Source organism: Thunnus thynnus, chromosome 20 (assembly GCF_963924715.1).
Source record: "Thunnus thynnus chromosome 20, fThuThy2.1, whole genome shotgun sequence".
Classification (NCBI taxonomy): Eukaryota; Metazoa; Chordata; class Actinopteri; order Scombriformes; family Scombridae; genus Thunnus; species Thunnus thynnus.
This window is the reverse complement of record NC_089536.1, coordinates 22388497-22412084: the sequence shown is the minus strand read 5'-3', so window position 1 is coordinate 22412084 and position 23588 is coordinate 22388497. Positions and strand designations below refer to the sequence as shown.

The 23588-nt window shown below is 41.3% G+C and overlaps 1 protein-coding gene across 9 annotated transcripts in view; it reads right to left on the bottom strand.

Moving 5' to 3' along the window:
* The window catches only part of cacna1g (calcium channel, voltage-dependent, T type, alpha 1G subunit), a 164445-nt gene that overhangs the window by 15156 nt on the left and 125701 nt on the right, over positions 1-23588 (bottom strand). For 8 of the 9 annotated variants that reach the window (XM_067577235.1, XM_067577231.1, XM_067577234.1 and 5 more), the window contains 5 exons: positions 12161-12312; positions 5770-5879; positions 3435-3568; positions 965-1035; positions 38-116 (listed from right to left, as the gene is read on the bottom strand). In XM_067577235.1, coding sequence (XP_067433336.1) covers positions 38-116; positions 965-1035; positions 3435-3568; positions 5770-5879; positions 12161-12312 — 546 coding nt within the window. The remainder of the gene's footprint in view (positions 1-37; positions 117-964; positions 1036-3434; positions 3569-5769; positions 5880-12160; positions 12313-23588) is intronic. The other variant, XM_067577233.1, reaches the window with a different exon arrangement.

Here is a 23588-nt window from a genome sequence, read left to right as displayed (position 1 = left end):
GATGGTCTGTATATAATGCATATGTCCATGCCCTTACTTAAATCACCAAACAGCTCCACACCCAGTGCTGCAAAGATAAAGAAGAGAAGCATGAAGAGAAGACCCAGATTCCCCACCTGCAGAGAGACAACAGGAAGAGAGAGGGATTAGCCAGAGGAGAGAAATCCCAAGAAAAATAAACCAATAACGAGGGACAACAAACAGCTCATTCCAGTGAGAAAATAAATGGAGAATTGTGATGAAGCTGCCAGGAGAAAATGTAAACTATGGGAGGATACAGTGATAACTGTAATAACACAATGAATGAGTGATTGGCACAAAGGAGAAAAAGAAGCAAAATCTGAATAAAATTATGAGGAGGAGCTCAGCCGATCTGGGGTAATATGAAGTAGGAGTTTTGATACAGAGGTGGGTTTAGGAAATGGAAAGCTTTAGGGTTTGCTGCAACTGCTACTGTCAATTCTATTCTACGTGTGGCAACTTGCACACACCCCCACCACCTCCTATTATTGGATTTATCAATTATGAATACTTCTGAAAAGCTCTGGGAGAAATTAACCTGGAACAACACTCAATCTTTCTGATTCTCTCTGAATGAAAGAGGCAGAGGTGGTATCAAAGACTGCTGTGAATATAGGGCTGTGTTATTTTTTCCTCTCAATCCAAACACTGGCGAAGTTGCTCTAATTTACCAACTCTGCCACCCTCGAATCCACCCACCATCATTCAAAACAAAACCTCAAGCTACATTCATTTTCAATCACTGCGAGGGGCTGGTTATGCAAATAAGGGTCTCTAGAGTTGGCAAAAAGCTCATGGGAAATGGCGACGCCTTGAAAAAGAAGACTGTGCACCAGAAAAGAAATGCTTCTGGGGGAGAGCTTCTGTGGGACATGTTAGGATGTGAAAGATCCATGATGGAGAACTACAGATGAGTTCAGGGGATTCAGTGTTGACAGAGTACCTGAGGCAGGGCTTGCATAACGGTGTCCAGTAACGCTCTCATCCCCACCGCCATCTTCAAGAGCTTCAATACTGTGGACACACACACACACACACACACACACAGAAAATGAAAAAGCGCCTTACCAATATTAAGATTTTTCAGTCTTACATAACAGAACAGGGACTTGTGCCATCACGCCTTCTGTGAAATTGAAAGGACATTTTCCTCACTTACAGTCTAATCCAGCTCAGTAACAGTAGTCGCACATCCTTGTCCACACTCCTTGTACGTAACAACATTAAGCTTTGAGATAGTCTGATTGAGGTCATATCCTGCTGATTGGGGTTGTGGTTTGATGAGGTCACCGTGATGGTGATGTGGTACCAATTGAGGTGCACCAAAACTGATGGATAATGCATAATAATTAATGGAACACTAGAGATGCAGACAAAAAGGTGAGGTAACACACTGAAGTGAATAACCCTAATGCCTCATTGGTGATTAGAATGTAAGTAATGGAGGAAAAGCGCAGCACAACAAACCAGATGAGCAAACACATCGGTTTATCTTCATCCTCAAAACTTTTGTCTTGTAAGTGAAAGTGACACATTCTGTTTGGAAATACAAACAAGTACATTAGCTTGGGTTATGTTAGACTGTAACAACAATTTGACCTGTTATTTTGTTTTATTCCAACTAACTAGCTCTACACTGCAATACAAGAACAATGCTGTTTCTTTATTTCCATGTCTTTTACATGAATCGTCAACTGGTGAGGATGCCAACTTTTTGCATGGAACATGTTAGCTTTAGCCTTTTTGCATGATATCATGTATTGTATGTAGCCATCAAGTGCATCTTTATGACTGCTGTTACAAGATTCTTGTCTAAAAACATTCGGAACATTAAAAAGTCAAATGAAGACTAGTTTTTCAACCAATTTATGGAGCTAAAGTTAGCTTTATTAGCTGCCTAGCTAAAGCTACAGCTAATGAAATCTGCTAGTCATAAAATGGACTCTCTGGCTAGAAATTAGAAGGCAGGGTTTGTCTGCCTCTGTCTGACATCAAGGATCCATTGTGTCAAAAATTACTCCAAATTTTGAGTGGTAAATCTGCCCCCGTTATCGTTGTAAACTGCATATTTGCCATGTGAGAACAGAAAGCTTGACTAAACTAAGTGGGGCATGGTTTTGTGAATGGTCGATTATGTTCAAAGTACAAACAGTTCAGACACAGCTATTGTTATGCAGCTTAAATAGAATCAAAGTTGTTAAAATGGGATTGTGAGAGTTAAGAACGGATAAAAAGAGAGTTTTAAACAACAGAAATATCATAAGAGGATGGGACAGTGTGTATTTTGGCAAGCGGAGTTAAACTGTGATTAGAATCCAGAAACTGTGGACATGTAATGCAGCTAAATCACATCTACATACAGTCTGGATATAAGATGCATGCTGATGCCAGATGGAAAAGGAGCCAAGTATTGTGCCCATCTAAATCATAGTGTAAGACACACACAAACACATACATTACACACAGGAGCACGTGTGTTTGCCTGGTCTGCTGTGTGACAGTAATCAATAACAACTTCCATGCTACTTCTTTTATTACACATTCAGTAATCAGACAAAACAGATGAGCTTCCATCCTGCCTCTCTTATCTCCTCTTCCCCCTCTTTCCTCTCCTCCTGCCGTCTCTTATCTTTTATTACCTGGACAGTAATCAGCCAGAAGCACATGGGCAGTTTAGCTTTCCACTTCCTCTTCCCTCCTGCCAAATCTGTCCCTTCTCTTTAACTTGACCTTCCTAATTCTGTACGCTGTCAATGCTCTCTTGTACCTCCTCTTCCTTTTTCCTCCCCTCATTCTCTCCAGATACACTGCATGCTCTCTCTATGTCTCTCACACACCGACATACCTCTCCCCTGTTCATTTATCTCTCCCTCATTCACTTCATCTCAACTTTTTTCACTCTAACATCAATTGCTTTCGACTTCTTTCCATCTTCTTATAATCTATTTTCAGGTCAGAAGTTATTCATCATCCCTGCTTCCTCCTTTTATTTCTCTTCTCCTCCCTCTCTTCTCTCATATATTACATTTTCCCTCCATACCTAGTCTCAGTTTCTTGTGGCTTAATTCACTTACTGTCATAATGTGTCTTGGCTCTCCCCCCACCCTCTGCTATCTTTCCTCACCTTGCTCCTCTCTCCCTTCATTGTCTCTATTTTTTTCTCTCTATGCTCCTCTCAGTGCTGTGTTTGTCAGCTGACTGTGTTTCTCGGTGCCATCTGGTCGGCTCACACCCTGCCCGAGCCCTGCTGAGACCTGCCATGCAAAAATGACAAAGAGGGGAGTCCCAGGGACGTGGCTGGTTTACAAGGCATCTTCAGAGTGCAGGACTAGAGTGTGTACGTGTCTGTAAGAGCGCGCGTTGGGGAGGGGTGGGTGGGTAAATGGACAGGGGGATGTGCTGGGAGTTCATACCTCGTGCAATCCTCAGCACTCTCATGATGCGGATAATGGTCGGGTTGATGGGCAGTGAAGCGTTGACCTCAATCTCCTCCAGAGTGATGCCCATGATGGACAGCAGCACGATGGCCAGATCCAGCTGGTTCCACCTACACACACACACACACACACACACACATCAGTCCCTCAAACTGACTTACATCACTTCTTTTCACAAAACCTCAGATAAATGTGACTGGCTAAAAAGACGCATCCAAACAAATCATCTATTTCTCCTTAGTGAGTCATTTCCTTTAGCAGAGAGGTGTGAACTTGAGCCAGGAGTGAGTCACAAATCTGTAACTTTTGATTTGATTTTAACTTTAAAGGGACATTCTACCCATTTAACATGTCAAAGTTAATTTACTAGTTAGGTTAGTGCTCTTCAGCCTATGAAAAGAGTTGTATAAGTTTTTTGTGGCTCTGGAGGAGCTTTGTCAAGTCTGAGATACTTACCCCCCCCGGTGATGTCATAGTGATATCATCAGGCTCATCTCAGCTCTTTTATAACAGAAAACTTTCTTAAAAAATGGGAGTGTGATATTTAAAGCCATAGAACTAAAGGTCAGAAAATCATGGCCTCTGCTACTTTGATTTTTGACAAGTCCAATAGGCTAGAAAATTCCCCCTTTAATGCAAATTACTTTTGTGTTCACTAAGACGTTAAATCCCACACACTCTTGAAAAACCACGGACAAAAACTTTGTTTCATTTTGGTGGAAATGTTTCGGCCCCTGCTGTTCTCAATGCCATTCAAGGTCATCACATGTACTTACACGTTTGGACAAATTTCGGCTCATGGTTTTAATAGTGTGTGTCTTGTTACTGTCTATTACTGAAGTTGCTGTTTGGAGGAGCTAATCGCCTAATGAACTTTAACAAAGCATGAAATGTAAATTGCTAGTTTTCACTTGGACTTTTTGAGTGGGTAATTCATTTCTATGGACATTTGGATGATTTTTTCCTCCATGAATACTTGTCACTACTGTAACTGCCATGAACTTGCCCACAGCCGCTGTACTTTAAGAAGAAACAAACTACAAACTATTTACAACCTTTCAAGCCTACAGGGGTGAGTGTTTTATGCTCAAAATGTAGATGTTTGTGTGAAGTATCACTTAAATGGCCCAGATATTACAAAATTAAATCAAAACACTAGGCATACACAGTTAACTAATCACATAAACTTAACTTCAAATATAGAAGAAGATCATTTTCTGGATGATAGTGCATGAGAGCACGCAGACTATTTCATTGTTATGGGGCAGATTAAAAAAGGCAGCAATGGTATCATTTAATTTTAGTGTATCATAAAGATAGATGGTACAATCAGATCAGGAGTCAGCAGGCTACTTACTTTCCCAGATGCTGTAACTTGACTTGAGATCAAAGTGTTGAGACCAAACTTAATTTTCCAGTGCCTGTTTAAAATGTGGCCCGAACAAAATGCTTGGAACAAAATGAATGTGTAAAAAGTCAGCGAAGACAATGGTGGGTGGTTGTGCTAATCAGGTTTGTCCAGTTCCATTGTTTCTGTTCCATGTGCAGGTTTCGCTGTGTGTGTATGTGTGACTCCACTTCATTGTTTATTCCAAACATCCCCATTTAGATACTCAAAGTGCATGAATCAACACAAGAAAATCAACTTAAAATTCAATGAGATTCTCAAATTAGTCCTGGGGGGCATGGCTGAATGTTGTGTTTATCTGTTTGTGTGTACCTGTGTATGAGTGTGTATTGGAGCAATAATTAACTGGACCACTGCCAAATGCAAAAAGGATAATAGTCTACTCTGGCAAAGGGGATGGACATCATGGAGCCCTTGGTGGTCAGCTCTGGTCCAAAAACATAATGCCTCCACTGAGGGGTGTGTGTATTGTTGTGTGTATTCATGTTAATGTGATGCATGGCAATATATGTTTGTGGTGTTGCAATTGTGTTTGTGCATTATTGTGTGGTTTTCAGCGGGAAGCCAGGGATTTCAAAGCTATGAAATCATCTAAGGCAGCGTGTTTTATGGGTGTTTAACGAGGCCGTTTGTATTCATACAGGCCTCACTGAGAACCATCCACTGGAGCACCTTAGAAAAAGCTCATTTAAGCTCTTCGAACACTGCCTCAGATTTTCCACATGACTCAGAGGTTAAAGAACGGTACCCTTAACAACCAATCTATTAGAATATCATGCACACTAAAATGTCAAAACCCTAAAATGGGAAGTAAATGTTTATTCAGGACTCCTGTTTGATAAGTGTCTGAGACATTTGGGAAAGGTCATTATGTCTCTTTGGGGCAGTTGTTTAAATACTGACTTGTCCTTGAAGAAGCGTCGAAAGCCGAAGGCAACCAGCTTGAAGACGGACTCTAGAACAAAGATGAGGGTGAAGATGTAGTTGCAGATCTTCAATGCTTCGTCCAACTCCTGTCAGAGAAAAAAATTACAAAATGTTACAGATTACTAAACTGAGCAAATATCCATCTTAACAGGCCAGTAAACCCTATATTAAGTCTTTTGTTATTTCAGCAGAGTGAACTGTGTGATTCATTGTCAGTCATGTAACAAAATGTGCTGAAACTGCAACTGAAAACAAATGAAATGATCTCACCCCACTGCTTTTTTTTCACTTTCTAAAAGGAAAACAGCAACTACACAATTTTGCTGCATTTACAGTCTTCACATAAAATACCAAAGGGTCCATATTGTAAACTCTGCCCTCTTCCCCAGAATTAACATTTCCATTAATAGATCACTCACATTGCCCCCCGCTCCTCCCTCCCTCGTTCTCTATGAAAAGGCCATTAGAATCAAAGTGTCCATTTTTGCCTGTGGGAGAATTCACAGTGCCCATCTGCATGTAAAAACTGACCTTTAGCAGAGAGATGTGGAGAGAACTGGTGGCCAGCAGGGATTTGACTAAATCCTCACAGGTGGTCATCCACTGACAAACAGCTAGTTCCAGTTTGTGCTTTCACTCTTTTTTACTCCAATATCTTATTTATTCTATCAAACAACCTTTCCTACCCCGCTACTCTCTTTCCTACGTAAAGACCCACTGTTCATTTCAAGATATTTCAGTCTACCAAACAACCTTCTACTAACTCAAGAATTTCTGTGCTCCAACCTTCAGCCTTTTACAGACTTTCTGTTTGACTCAAGAACTTTGTCTCCTGTCTAAAAATCTTCTATTTTACCCAAAGCCCTTCTCTTCTACTCGAAGTACTTCTATTTTACCCGAAGACATTCTATTCTACCCAAAACCCTTCTATTTCACCCAAAGACTTTATATTCTACCCAAAGACTTTCTTTTTGACTGAAAGACCTTCTATTCAACCTCTAATCTATCCAAAGACCATTTTACCCAAAGGCTTTATGATCTAACCAAAGACCTTCTATTCTACAGTACCTAACACACTTCTTATTCTACCCAAGGACCTTCTATTCCACCTATTTAAGGCCTTCAGTTCCAAAGGCAATATTCTTGCTCAGGACCCCCTATTTCACTCCACTATCCTCTTTCTTTTTTTATTTAACTGATTTTACACTTCTGCAAAAGTTAAACAATCTGATGTCCTATAAGTCCTATCTCTCATTTTCTTGTTAACCCTTCTAACTCCAGATTTGTTAACTTGAGCAACCACTGTCATTTCCCCACCAAGCCTAGTTCCCATCCATATCTTTAAATGTTACCTCCTTTTTCTCAATCCCCATGACTAGTAGGAACATACAAAAGAAACGCTTTATTCATCATCATTCTGCAGCCAGGCTTGACTTGATTACTGTCTCTTCCAAGCCTCAGTCTTCCAAGTCCATTTCTCCAGGTGTCTTTGCTGTTTTTTTAACACCCGATCACTGTCAAACAAATAATTTATTCTTAATGACTTCCACAATTTAGATATCTTATGTCTTTCGGAGACTTGGTCCAAATCACAGGATTGCTGCCCCCTAGTGGAGGTTTGCCCACCTAACTATTACTTTCTGAATGCCCTGAGGCCCATAGGCCATGGTGGGAACATTGCAGTGGTTTATAAGAACCACCTCAACTGTGTCCCATTTACTGCTGGATCTTTTCATAGTTTTGAACTAATAACTTTTAAAATTGAGTGTGACATCCTAGTGTGTTGCATGTTATCTACAAACCCCCTAGATCTTGTACAAATTTTATAAAATATTTCTCTAATATGCTTTCATCTGTTGTATTGAAATTTGACAAGATCATTGTTATAGGTGATTTTAATATTCACATTGATGAACCCTCTAATTCCCTTGCCGCAGAATTTCAAAACACCACAAAATCATTTAACCTAGTGCAACATGTTTTTGGCCCCACACATAACCGTGGGCTCAACTTGGTCTTGTTTTTACATTTAGTCTGACTCTGAACTCCCTGCATATGTCTAACTTAGTTTCTGATCACAAATGTATAATTTCTGACATGGTTCTACAGACAATGTTGACTTCTTCTGTTGAAACAAACTATATAGTCTTGCATATTTAATGAGCACTCTACAGCTAGGTTTTCAGCTCTCTTCTATGATATGTCCAAGACAATTCCTAAGTTTTCCAATATTAATGATTAAGTTAACTGGTTTAATAAATTGTGCTCCTTAGCTCTTGATGACATTGCTCCAAATAAGATCAGACTTGGATAAATTATTTCATTCAATGCCATAGAACAGATTATAGAAAGGCTGAGCGTAGATGGAAAAAATCAATTCATCAAAGATGTGAGAGTGGCATATTTTTCTGGCCTCAACAACAAGCATAACCCTTGGTTTTTGGTTAATGCTATTAACCAACTTCTGAATCCTACTCATTCTGGATTTCCTGCCACCTCCTCTGATGACTGTGATAAGTTTCTAAATTTCAAGATCAGTGGTCTCAGATCCAATTTCAACCTTGGAATTCATTAATCCGATCGAGTTACCTGCCCTGTTCTGCTTTCTAAGTTCAACCCTATTTCCATGAAAGATCTCTTGGATATAGTTTCTCATATGCATCTATCGCCCTGACCTGCTGATATAATTCCAACTAAATTTCTTAAAGAGGTCCTGCCAGTCATTGCCCCTGGCCTCCTCTCTATCGTCAATCAATCTCTATCCTTTTGCTGCATACCTGACTATTTAAAGACAGCCAATGTCTTCCCACTCCTCAAAAAGCCCTCCCTAGATACCATCAATTTAGTTAACTACAGGCCCATTAACAGACTTCCTTTCATTTCTAAAATTCTTGAACCAGCTTCTCCAAGTGGTTTAGGGACTCAATATCTTTTAATTGGCTTCCGTTGAAAACACAGCACTGAAACGGCACTGCTTACAGTAAATAATGACATTCTTATGCATTCAGATAAAGGTGAATATTCCCTTTTAGTTTTACTTGACTTATCTGCTGCCTTTGACACCACTGATCATGCCATTTTAATTTATAGACTACTGAACTGGGTTGGTATCTCTGGTACTGAACTCAAATGGTTTTCCTCATACTTTACCTCTCAGTTAAACCTAATAACCTCAATAACCTTATCACCCTTCATGACTAACTTCTGTTAAAAATTGGATGTCTCAAAATTTCCTCCAACTCAATTCTAACAAAACTGAGGTTCTTGTGATCGGCCCTGATTGTTTTACTAAAGAGGTCAGTCATTATATTGGCCCCCTCACTAGCAACATTAAGATCACCTCTAAGAATCTTTGTATCCTCTTGACCAACATTTGAACTTTGAACCTCACATTACTTAGCTCATTCAGTCTTGTTTCTTTCAGTTGTAAAATATTGCACAAATTAAATCTATACTATCAGCCAAAAACATGTAACTTTTAGTGCATACCTTAATCTTTCCTTGCTTAGACTACTGGAACTCCCACTCTACTTGCATTACTCAGTCCTCTCTAGCTTGTCCTCAATTGGTGCAAAATGCAGCGGCTAGGCTGTTAATGAAAACCATTCATCTGTCCCACATCACCCCAATTCTTGCCTCCCTTCATTGGCTTCTAGTAAAACATAGAATTGACTTCAAAATTTTACTGATTATGTAAAAGGCCTTGCATGGGCTGGCTCCTGCATATATAGCAGCTGTTGAGCCCCTATTCTAGCTGTTCCAGAGGTGACCGTGCCTTTGCAGTTGTAGCTCTTTGGAACAGCCTTCTCCAATCCATCAGATCTGCTGAATCTGTGGTTTGTTTTAAGTGGCGACTGAAAACTCATTTCTATAGGTCAGCCTTTTTATAAATACTCTCTGTTTGCTTTCATTTTTGTTTAATTTGGCTGTGTGCTTTAATTCTTGTCTATGTATCATGCATATGTATGTGTATGTATATATATGTATGTATACTTTTTTTGTCTGTGTATTTTATCCTATATATGAAGCACTTTGTAAGTGTGTGTTTTAAAAAGTGCTATACAATAAGATCATTATTCTTATCTTTTCAACACCCCCACTACCTTCTCTGTTTCCATCCATGGCCTACTACCCTCTATCTGTCCCATCTGTACATCAGATTTTCTATGGATGGTTTCTCTCTATTTATTCTGTGATTCTGTTTTACTCTTCCATTATGTTGCAAACATAATGGAAAGAGGAAAGAGGAAATAGCTGCGTTCCTCCGGAGGCTCCTCCTCCACCAAACCAAGATACAAACAGCGTGAGATCTGCATCCCAACACTGGCACGGAGGGTTTTGGGATTCACCCAGTTGCCTCTGTGAGGGGGTGCAGCCAGGGTGCATCCCTCATTACATCGCGTCAGCATGGGAGGCATGTGCGTGGTCAAGCTCCCCTTGCCACACCAATCTGCTGGAGTTCACAGCAGTGCAGAAGGTGCACCACTTCACCCCGCAGCTGAGCGCGTAGCATATCATGGTGAGGTCAAACAACACCACAGTGGTGGCCTTCCTCAACAGATGGATGGCAATATCCATCATGACCTGGGCAGATCGCTATGTCTGTTCCCTGAAGGCCCACCACATTCTGGGGTCCCTCAACAAGGGGGTGGACAGGATGTCAAAAGTCAAGGAGGAGTGGAGCCTTGTTGTTAGGAGTGCATGGTGGCTCTCAGGAAGTCCAACTGCCACAGCGGTCAGGCCCAGCGGCTCGCTCACTGGATTTGTGATGCATTTGCAGGAGTTATAGGCAATGGATCAGGCTCCTCCAGCGGGCCTGAGGGCACACTCCACAAGAGGTACTGCATCTTCGATGGCACTTTTCAGGGGTGTTTCAGTGGAAGACATCTCTCTGGCCACCTTCTGGTCTTCCACTTCTACCTTTGTCCAGTCATATCTCAAGGACATGACAGCTGATTCTGTGTCTCATTCAGTGCTTGGTGCACTGTTGGGGTACCTCGTCTGAAGTGCACTGAAGTGTCTTTTGATAATGTCCAGTTTTAATGGGATTGTTGCAGTCCAGTGCAAGACCCTCATGCAGGTGGTGCTAGCACTGGACTATTGCTGTTTCTTGGTTTTTAGCTGTGTTCAGACTAGTGTTGGTTTGTGCCCCGCTGTGAGTACATCACATCCCTTACTGCCTTCACTTAAGGTTTTAACCAATAGCGAAACCCATTGGAGGGCGAAGCGTGTACAACATAGAAATAGTAGTTACCTGGATGTAACTCCAGTTCTATGAGTATGTGCGTAGCCCTCTAACAACAAGTACAACTGGTCCCAGCTGTTTTTGCTGACTTTCAAAGGGAGACGAGCGACGCTTGCACTGGGGCTTTATTGGGGAGGGTGCTGCATGATACTGGTATTTTTCAGACTGGAGCTGTGGGTAGCCAGTTTGGTGCTAATATTTGGCGCTTTTTTAAAGTAATCACTTTCAAGCCAAAACTTTAGCCAGAATTTAGTGTTTTCTCCTGAATTTTATTTGTGGCAAGGTGAAAATGCCTCTGAAACCTTTCCATGGGACTGATTAATTGTACAGTATGCAAATAATCTGTATTGTACCCATCATACCAAATGTAGATGTCACTGCAGCCCTGTATCACACCAAAGTGTCTAATAGCCCTGCTGATCCACTAGAGGATACCGTGAAAGTGTTACATTTTGCCTAACCTAAGCATGAAAAGTACACGCACGTACAGCTTTCAAAGAGCCTGTCAAGTTCAGATAATGTCTATATAAGGTGACATATTTCCATATTCGGAGGTGGAGGCTTGGGTGGATAGATAGATCTTAACTTGCAAAAAGTGTACTTAGTGGACTCTGCTGCTGGAGACCGCTGTTAGCTTCCCACTTCCAGTATCCTGCTTCCAACCATGAGGGACGAGATAACTGTAACTATGATTGTTGTAGTGTTTACTGTTTTCATGACAACAAAGGTTGCCTAATTTAAGGGAGTAGTAACTTTAACCCACACCATGTTTCAAGTGATCATTTTAACTCAAACTATGATCTTTCCTTATCCCTAACCAATTGTTTTTTGTGCCTAAATCTAATCAGCCCTTAACCACAGCATTGTAACAACATAAAAGTACTGACCCCTGCTCATACTGCACCTTCATACACGTGTGTACTTTTCACGCCTAGGTGAGGCAAAACGTGACACTAGCACAGTGGACCTGTGGGTGTATTACACGTTTTGGCATGACACTGGATTGGTCACTGATGTGATTATAATTACAGATCAATACCAGCAGCATAAAATACAAACGAAGAATCATCGGCAGTCATCAAAGACACCACCATTGCCCCACCTTCCTATCCCCATACTGACCTTGGGCTGCTGGTAGTGCTCCATGGACATGGTGATGACGTTGAGCCCTATGACAATGGTGATGAACAGGTCCAGGTAGTGGCTGGTGCACATCTTGTGGATGAGCAGGCGCGTGGGGGAGTAATCTGAGTAGTAGGGCTTACTCTGAGCTTCTGTTGGAAGTGGGAAGTGGTAGGGGGTGGGGTGCAGGGAATGGGGGAAGGAGGAGGAGGGGGAGGTGGTGTTCAAAAAGTGAGATAGGAGGTAATATACTGGGACACTGCACAGTAGACCTGTTGTGAGGAGTGGAGCCACCAATGCTGATAGTATAAAAGTGGTTAGTGAAACACAACAACCTCCTCTGCACATAAATACTGCATATTATTCCCAATGGTTGACTCACATTAAGCATAAGAGATATGTAGAGAGAGATGTAAAGAGATTACAAAAGAGGAAGGCAGATCAGATAATGGACAGAGAGAAAGAGTCTCCAGCCAAGCCCTCCTGTGGCTTGCAGTCTTGTCTAATTAAATCAAATCTCATCTCCTCTGATCAACAATTATTTATATGAACTCTCCCCTGCCTGAGCCTGATGGGAGATAAACAGCACTGCTCAGTGTTTGTATATGTGTGAGAGACTCCATGGAGGAGGCAGCTGTCATTATATTTAGGCCCAGAGATTCAGCCATCTCTCCCTCTGCCTCTCTGATCGTCATGTGACTCAACCTCTCCTTATCTCTTTCACTTCTCTCCTCTCAGGAAAAGAACACAGGAGAAAAGTTTTCCATACTCATCCATCACTTTGTTCCTCACCTCTTCCCTCCATCCAGAGAGGATGGATGGATGGGCTGGGAGTTTGGATGAGGAAGAAAGAGGAAGCTCAACCTATGTATCACCTTACCACTCCATCAGTGAGGGAGAGGCTCCAGATCATGGGGGAAGGGAAGTGCGCACGCACACTCGAAAGGCAAAAGTCCTTTGGGTGATGTGAGCTCTCCCTCTCTGCCCAATTAGCCCAGGTGTGCTGCTGCAGCTGCAACTGTGGTAGGCTGGGCTGATTCCCAGGAGTGTGTACATGTGTGCGTGATGTGCCTGGTGGTTTCCCTATCGCACTGTAGAAACTACACTCATAGATCAGGGAATAAGACAGGAGAGCTGAGTAAGCAGTCCGTTAACAGAATAAATATACCCATCCATCCCTGATGTTTAATATATATCTGCATCTTTTGGGACTCCACTTTATCTCTTGATGTAAACCCTACCAGATGCACAGTTACTACAAATGGAGAGTATGCAGTGGTGTGTTCACTTTCAGCAACTGTAGCATAATATTTCAATCTGGTAGAAAATGTTGATATTTTAGGTTTTTTTAGTTTTATTTGGAAGCTACAACAACCATTAATGTAAATTTCCACACCATTAATTCCTGTCATACTCACCGACCTCCTGCTCTGAGGGTCTTATTTTCACAGAATTTGTTTTCATTAAAAAGCTACAGCAGCTATTACAGTGTTGTCCTCTTTTTATGTTAAGCTACTGTTAGTGAAACTCACGTTCTGCAGTTGTTTCAAATTAAAAATCAAACCAATGCATTTCAGTGCACTGGTTTGATTACAAGAATTTATCAAAGCCACTTCGCTGAAACTTGGTGAAATAAAGAGGATTCTTCCAGTTGGTCAGCTTAATGTTGCCGAGTTGTTTTTTGACATTTGTTCCTTTGTTACTTTCGTATCTAGTTGGCTGGTAAAGTAGCGACAACACACTCCTCCATCAAATTATGGTAAAAATCTATCAGGAAATTAAGGAATGACGCCCACTGAACTGCTGGAAGGCTTTTAATATGAAACCTGTGCAGGAAGTGTTAATTAAGTGATAATACTGAAGTGTTTGGAATTTGAAAGTTCAAAAAGAGAAACTCAAAACAGCAGAATGGTGAGTATGACATGACTTGTACTGATGGATATAGTGCCGTGGAAACAAACATTATGAATTTATCAAGTTAAACATGGAAAAAGAGTTGAGTTTACATTAGCAGCAAACAGCATCAACGAAATATAAGAATGGGGCAAACCAGAAAACAGGAAACACCTTATGATAAAACATACTTTGAAAAGGGGAAGGTCTGTCTCTAATAAAAGGCCTGTTTCAAATAAAGTATTTATAAAAATGAATAAAGTTTGCCAGAGGTCTGCACTCTGCTCAGTGCTTTCAAGTTAATTATTCTATATTTGTGTTCAGGATCATCTTTGCTGAGAGCTAATTTTGCACCTGCTGGTAATTATTGATATTGACAACAGGGTAGATGAACCTGAATACTGGTGGTGCTGACTGAACTGCAGGGCAGCCAGTGTTGGCGTTTGAATGCTCCTGGACTCCTATGGAAATGTGCGTGCCAGGAAGTGAAAATAATGTGGCCTCTGGTGTGCTTGGTCTGGCTTTCCAAATAAATGCACTAAAACAGGATGACATATTCAGTCAACTGCTTGACTTTTCTGCACCTCAGATCCCTGAATTTTGTCTGCAGCATGCAGCAACACTTCCTCATCTTGTCAGCTGCTTTTTATAAATGGAACTTTACTTTTGTACATTTCACCCTATAGTCTACCGAGTAGACAGTGATGAAGCAGGGTTTAGAGCATCTTGTTTAAGTCTCGGTACATGTCTTTGAATCAGGGCAGTTAGGTATAGCCTATGTGGGATACAATAGCTTGGTTCATTCACTGGGAGTTCCTCCATCATCTTTGGATGAGCAAACATCATTTTTACACTGTTCTACTTACTGTCTGCAAGTGCACAGCAGACAAACACACTCAAACATACACTTCTTTGTTTCTCCTCCTCCTCTTTCCTTCCTCATTCATCCCAATATGCTAAAAACAGTTGTACAGTTGTTTAAAAAAGTATTTTCTGTGTAACACTAGTCTTTCTGTTCTGATAGTATGGTATATCTGCTGTACCATTTACACTCACATTAATTTATATACAGAGCCAAATAATACAGTTTAATAGGAGATTGATTCACTTTCTCCCTAATAAAGTCATTTGAGGAAGTTAGTAAGCATTGCCCTTAATATTATGGATAGGGCAGAGAGGGCAAGACTGAACAAGAGACATAGGGATACGGCTGCTGCTTTCAGTCGAAATAATAACCTTTATTTTTGGGGGGAGGTTGAGCTTGAGTAAGGTGGCAATGGACCGAAAAGGTATTGGGTGGAAGACTGAACAAGAATGAGTAATTCGTCTGTCTCCACTCTCCTTTTGCACCCATTTTCTCTCTCCCCTCCTTCACTGATGTGGCAGGTGTAGCCTCCTCTCCCTGCTCTGACTGATCATTTTGAAAGGGAACGAGGATGGACGCAGAGGGGTCACGACCTACAAACCTCTCTGTGCAGGTCATGATACCTGCTCTCTGCATCTCCATCCTCATGCATGCATTTGACAAGATAATCCTCAACACTGATTCTGTGTACAATTACCGGACCATCCAGGACAATCTCATGGGTACTTAGATCTCATTATGTTTGTTATATCTAGAGCTTATAATGAAGGTAACATTTTTGTTGTTTATGACCAAAATGGAATAATTTAGTCGTGTTATTCTTGGTAACCCAACAAAAACAAACAAAGCTGTTAATGTTGGGTTGTGACAAAACAAATCCATTGTGATGCTTTTACTTTTACTGAATGATTTCACTGACTCTAAGGAGATCTAAAACCCCTGTTGAAAATCTTCCTGGGGTCCCATAGACATGAAGAAAGAAACACATTGTTAGAAAAAGCAGATGTAAAATATTCCCTGTCCAAAAACAACCCCAAGAGCCCTTCTTCCTCTTTTCGCCTTCTGGTGCACTCACCTTCCCTACAAGGACGCCCACCATCACCTCACCTGTCCAGGTGAGTATGCTGAGGGCTGAGGATTTGGCCTGGGAGTTGCTTTTGGACGCGGCCACGCTCAAAAACATAATCTATACATTTCCGAGGCGGTCTTTGTTGGGAAATACAGACACAGTGCGGTTCCTTGGTTGTGGGGCCGATGAATAAGAACACCACAGCACAGCACTATGGGTATTACTGTGACTGTGTGGGTGAGCGCAGGTTGGGTTGGACTGGATATGTAGAGTATGGGTCTGGAACACGGTGGACCTACAGGTGTCCAGAATGTGGTGATTATGTGAGGGTGTCTAGAGTAGGTCGTGACGTGGAGAGGATGTTGTGCCGGCTACTCCGATGAAAAGGAGGCCTGACCATGAAGCTCAAAATAACACGTGACACTGCTATGACTTTGATTCATTGGTGCAATGGCTGCTGCTTTCCTGGATCTTCTCTGAATGTGTCTGAAGGATCTATGGGTGTGGTAGTTGCATCAGGGATTCGCGTATGATGGTGAAATTGGGGAAAAATGGATGAGATGTAGGGACTGAAAGAGACTTAAAGGTTGGATCCTTGATGATGAAAAGAATGGCTGTGAAAGAAAGAGCAGGGCACGGGCCGTAAAAGCAGCTACAGTGCACTTTAAAGGTAAAATATCTGGATGGAAATGAGTCAAAGGTTGAGAAACATCTATTTTCACAGATCTGAGGTAATAGTTTGGAAGGATGCAGCAGCTGCTTTTATGCCCCTGTCCTTCATGGTGAATGGCTCAGTAGTAAACCTTGAGACTCAGTGTCTGCCAGGAAAAATGTGTCACCCTTCAATATCATGGGCTGGATGTCCAATTTTGAGATCCGGCAAACACCGAGTCTTAAAAAAAAAAAAAAAAAACAATTGTCAACACAAACAGTTACTGTAAAACAATCAAAAAAAAAAAGATTCAACTGGAATTCCCGAATGCTCTGCTGCCTTGCTTACATATCAAAGAGAGAGTAAGAGACACAGATAGAGGGAGGAAGAGGACAAAAACGATAAGAAAGAACAGAAATTAATCAAACTGGGGAATAACAGAGAGGAGCAGCAGAGCAAATTGAGGAGTCCAGAAGAAAAGAGGCAAAGAAATAAGAAAACATGACATCTTTCAAAATGACTGGGCATGATAACACACACGCACACACACACGCGCGCGCGCACACACGCACGCACACACATACACAAACAAACATTATACTGGTTCACATGGTAGACTGACACACCTCTTTCTGAGTCATACTTGAGCAGGATGGACCAATTGAAATGGGGGATTGGATGGTGAAGGCAAGCGATTTGACGGCGTGAGTGGAGGACGGAGTAACAGGGATAACAGTGATGACAAGATACAGACCGATGGGAAGCTTTTTAACAGTATAATGACACAGAAGTTCATCCTTTCTCCCTCTGTTGAATACGTGTTTAAATCCAGAGCCACATTTACTCTAACACAGTCCCTGTCCACTATACACAAGAGAGAAAAAGTAATTGACAGAAAGTCGCTTTTACTGTCTAACTTTAAAAGATTATAGAAGAATCTGAACTCTCAATTTTTGCCTTTCAAGTTACAACCATATAGAACCCATTATAGCTGTCACACCGCTATAAAAAGCACACAAATTAGTTAAGAGGCTAAAACAATTTCTAGTCTGTCATTACAGCAAGGTACAAATCTCAAGATAAGTGAATCTCATCATATATGTTGGTCCAACATATATGGGGACTTGGTCCAACTTAGTCTGATCAGTTGTGATGCCCAAATCCTAACTTTAATCAGCCCAATGATGGTAATGTGTGTCATGTCCAGCCTGGTTTTAAACACACAACTAATCAGCTCATCTGCTACTTTGGCATCTAGTACTCATCCTCACATTAGCGCACTCAAACAGACGGTTAGGACACAGTTTTTGGTTTTGGACCGTGCATAGAGAAATCCTCTACTTAGAAGAACATTAAAAAAAAATTCAAAGTCCACCTCATGTCTCTTTCATCACTGTATTCAATGCAGTACTGGGCAGCACTCCAGTCATGAGACTGCCACTCTGCTCTGTGCTGCTCCCTTCTTGACATTTCTGTAGATAAAATATTTATAGTGAAAGTTTCCAACATGAAACATTCATAGTGGGTGTTGTTGGGGCAGTTTTTCCTCCCACAAACTGCTGACAGCTTTTCAGTCAAAATAAGTAATTGCTGTATGTTCTTTCCCAGCAGTTCAAGCAATTATTAATGTTACAACATTGTGGAAATTAATGAGCTTTATTAGTCATAATATTACTTTTGATTTTCCTTCTTGGGCATACCAACAATACATCAGTCTCTGTATTGTCACCTATTCAGTGCGTATCCCTCATCAGTCATTCAAGCCACCGCATTTATGAATGACCTAATACATTTAATGTTTCCTGGAGGCAAATGAGTTTCATTAGCTAATTTACAAGATGAAGTAACATTAATACATCATGTGGTTGACTATGACTCCACTATTCCACTTTAGGATACTGATGTCAGGTAGTGGGTGGTAAGTAGGGTACCGAACATCAGGAAACAGTTGACGAACATGGCACACCCCCAAGCAGTTGCACTAACATGGCTTCCAGTAGCCTCTAACCCCTAAAAGTTATGAAAGATTCAGTACATTTAACACTTCACTTAACACTGCTACCTACACCTTGTGGCATCAAAGTTTTACGCCCCTGAGCTGCATCTTTGAGGCTTCTTGCCAAGTTGTGTCACCGTCTTTCACTCTTTACCTCTCTATTACCCTCCCCTCTTCTCTTTCTCCTTCTCCTACTCACTCTCTCTCTTATTCACCCTCTCCCTGAAGGACTGGTGTTATTAATTACATCTCTACAACAGACGAATAGAAGAAAGAAAAAGGGGCAATGTGAAACTTCCGTTAGATTCATCTCTGTTAGCTCTGACCCAGATACAGCTCGGGATTGGCACCGGCTGGCTTGTGTGTCTCCTTGTGTGTGTGTGTGTGTGTGTGAGCTAATAGATGAAGAACAGCTATTCATGGAATGTCATGCTGCTTTGCATATACCCACACTTATGGTTTTGGGTGCCTGTGTGTGTGTGTGTGTGTGTTTGGCACTAGGGTAAACGATGTGTGAGGAGATGATCCTATTATCCTCCTCTTGTTGTCGACTGCTGGCCGTGTATTGACAACAAAGATTAACACCACAACATAGGAAACGACTTTGTTTATCCACCTCAAGGTGATGAGGATTTATGAATCTACATGGGAAATACAATATTCACATTATCCACATCAGCTGCTGATGACAACATGATATAAGAAACAGAAGTTTAAAGCCTATTCTATTTTTTTACTTACTCTACTAAAACTAACTAACCTGAGGTATGGGGACTTCCATTATGTGACAGCTAGGTGTGTGATTTACATACATTTTGGTGGGCTTAAAAAGGTTCAAAAGGTTGGAAAACTTTGTCAAACTCAAAGTAAATCTGACCTGCATTTCAGGTTATTAACGTTTAATAAAGCTATTTTTTCCATTGCGAAGTCTTCAAGAGCTAAATGTAGGATTGGAGATGTTTCCATGCTGTGATTCAAACAGTCTGCAACTCAGTCTATTCGTCACTTGCTTTATCACCTATTACACGCTGGTCAATGTACATATTCATGGGTTGCATTAAGAAAGAAAATGCACTAGCAAAGATGTTCCCAGTAGATGAGTATTGTGCACAAAGATAAGTGTGATTCCTTCCTGCATCTAATATGTTTATTAGCACTGAACTAAGTCTATTTTTTAAAAGGCAAGCAGCAGATAATGCTGTCTGAACTGAAGTCAGGCAGATATGAATGGCATCATACTGAGTCTTAAAGGGAAACTTTTTCAACTTGGACCCTATTTTCCCATCATTTTGTGTCTAAGTGACTAATGGGGACAACAATTTTTGAAATCGGCCCAGTATTGAGCAAGAGTGCTGCAGCTGGCAGCTGTGAAACGGGCTGCAGTGTAATCCGATGAGGCAATAGCGCACCATCAATGTACTTCAATGTACTGCTTGTTTTTGTCACTGACAGACTCGGATTGTTATTATAAGTGTCTGACAACATTATGGAAAGGACCATACAGAGAAATAAATCGTTTTTCTTTACTTTCGCTTGATCTGGTCTATTTGTTATTGTGTCTAACCAAGTCTCGCTCAAGGAGAAGTTTCGCTCTGAGATCTTGCTAGAGTTGAATTGTTCTCAGCTAAATATTCAGCCATGACAGAGTTGGAGAGAGGAGTGCCAAGAGGAGTCTGTTGTGTTGGAGTACAGAAAGCATAGCTTAGTGTTATCTAAAAGATTTTCAAAGTCATGGCTGAATATTTAGCTGATTTTGACACCAACTCAATATCCAATATGCCAATATTGTCCAACTCATTTTGGCTGATTGCTAAATCAATATATGGGAGACTGTTATGCATGCAATCATAGATTGTACTAAGTATGATCAAGAAAGACAGTATATGAAGGAAGCACTTAGGATGACTGGAGTTCAGGAGCTCAGCATTAAAACTTTAATTGACCTGCCATGTGGGTGGAGAAATAGAGTTTTCCTTGAGTTTATTAGACAAACAGGATTAATGTGTAGGATTTAATCTCTGGAGCAGAAGGTGGTGGTAATGCACCTAATACGCTGGTTGCCAACTGCAGTTATAAACTAAAAAGAAGTTTTTTCAAACAGAACGATACATCCTGTCAGCCGAGGTGTTTCCTATCTGTGCAGCCAAACACAGCAGCTCCTCCATGGACTGTTTCACCTTGACGGTCCTGGTGCTTGCTCTGCAGGCTCCACTTCACTCAACTACCCAATAGACCCATTGCTTCTTTCCCACTTTAACCTGAATAACAAACCGGGGCTTGGTGCTCTGGTTGGATCCACATGAAGAGCTGGGGCTTACTGGGAGGCTAGTGGAGCGTTAGCTGCAACATGGCTGGGAGGGAAGCACAGCCAGCTAGCCTGCCCTAACCTCCCAGTTATTCCCGGCTCTCCGTGTGGATCCAACCGGAGCCGGTTTGCACACACAATGCCGATTAAGCCTATCACTGCCAGGTGAATCTCTCTGTATTTCACAGTACACAGAGTTTTTAAATCTGGTGTCAGTGGCGACATTCCCGCTCTGGCCAGATGAATGCATACTGCACACACTCTATGGGCAGAGCATGTGCACCAGAGACTTGTGCTGGCTGAGTGCCTAACTTCCGGTTAGCCCTCAGCTAATATGAATGAGGATAAAATACTTTAATCATGTGGTTCCTCTAGATTTTCCAAATGTTATTGGACCAAATGGATCAAATTATGATAGTGAAATGAGTCATTTTGGGGGGTTGTCTGATGCTCAGAACCATTTATCCACTGTTTTGAAGCTGCAACAGTAGCAGCGGAGTAGGCTACGGCGGAGCCTATGACGTAAACACCTGATGACAGTGTTTTTGTAATTACTCTCACTGCCAGAAGGGGGAGACAAAAGTTCACTGCAGGTTTAAGGGTAGCAGACTTGAAAATCATGACAGAAACAAAGAGGAGCAGTGGTTGGACCTAACGAACAATAGTGCGACAGACATATACAGCAGATATAAGGTTGACAAATTAAAATCATTGTATTTGTCCTGAGTTGTATATAGTTTGTCCACGCGCTTGTATTTCCTGATAAGATGACTTTTTGGGGTGAGATGTGATGAGAGAGTGTTATGATAGAGTCAATTCATGTGGGGGCTGACCCAGCCAGAGCTGCTTGGGCTACAGTGTTGATCTGTTCAGCCTGTTTGGGAAGTCGAGGGCCATCTGTTAACATGGCAGAGACACAAATCTCTCAGACTGACTTACAGGAGGAATACTAGCATGGCACACACACACAAATACACACAAATACACACATACAGTATGTATTCACAAGCACAAGAGGAACACAAACAAATACCCAAAAAGAGATACGTATCTGTGCTCAAATGTTTACTTATATCAGCGTACGCTCTGTTTCACTCTCCTCCATTTCTTTTCATCCTTTCTGTATTTACTCTCTCTCTCTCGGTGTTACAGTCACTCACAAACACTTCAGTTTTTATATTTAGTTATCATTGTAGTACGCCTCATGGCTCTAATTCAGTGATGTAGTAAGAATAAACCTAAACAACTTTTATCCACCTCCTACATGAATTTCATTGCCATTTGTCCTAATTTTCTGACATTTTATAGAGTAAACAATTGACTGATTAATCTGATTAACCTTTAGATTAATCAGTAATGAAAATAATCAGCCTGAAAGGAACGGCATGTGATGGGGTTTTGATTGGATAATACTTTTGTTACTTTATATTTTTTATCACAAATTAGTTTTCCCCAAAGAGTCATCTATATGTTTCAAACACTAGCTGTAAAAGTACAGGTTGTTTTCTTTTCCTCAAAGGGTTATAAAGACGTTTCTGAATAACTGCTACTACCCATACTGCCACTGCACACAGCACCCTACAGCCTATAGACTAGTGCCGAAGCAATGACAGCATCATTACCTTGATACAAGCTGCTGTCTGTCAAAATATCCAGCATGCCATCTCCCTGATAGCTGACTGAGAGTGGAATCAGGAGGAAATAATATGAAACTATATTTACAATTTGCAGCATACATCATGTGCAGTGTACTGTAGCTTCTCCTGATGTGTCTGTCACAACCAGCTGACTCTGACTGCAGAATGCATGACTCATCACAAGTCAACTCAAACGGAGAGATGTTTCAAACTGACCCGGAGGGGAACCGACCGTCCTGGGTGTGTGTGTGTGTATGTGAGATTTTTCTAATATGTGATTACCATAACTCCATTCAACCTCTCCTTACACATATTTTTCTCTAGTTCCTGTTTAGAAATGTGAGTGTGTGCGTGTGTGTGTGAGAGAGCGAGCGAGCTGTATTTCTTGTTGTTGTCTTGTGTTTCAGGTCTCAAGGGGGACATTTAAAGTGACCCGACATTTGAACTTTTTCAAAACTTGAGTTTAAAGGGATTTTTTAGCTATAGTAGCGGCATAATGCTAATGATGGTGATGTCAGTCTGGTCCACCACTTTGGTCCAGTCTGGTGTGCTTATGTAGGTCACATAGAGGCATCATGAGACTGTTTCATAACTAGTTTCAAATTCCTTGTAGTAACTTTAAATTACTTGAAATTTTGGAATTCGTGCCACAAGAGTGAGCGGCGTTGAGGTGGAACTCATTGCTACGTCACACCAGAAAGTCAAATCAAATATGCTAGGAAGCTATAGCATAAGCCCACATCTACTCAGTGCTATGCTGAGTGCATACAGAACTTCAGTCAGAGTCTGCAGCAGCTAAAAAGTCTTTACAGCCTGCCAGAGGATGAAAGTTTATGTCAGGAATGGCTGAAATTCATTTTTGGAGACAATCTTCCCTCTGTTATCGGCAAGTGTTCCGCACATTTTACAGCCGACTGTCTGCTTAACGAGACTTCCAAAACAGCTTGCTGGAGGACAGAGGGGAATCTGGGCTGTAAGGAAAGATGGTATATGCCTAATAATATTCAGTTT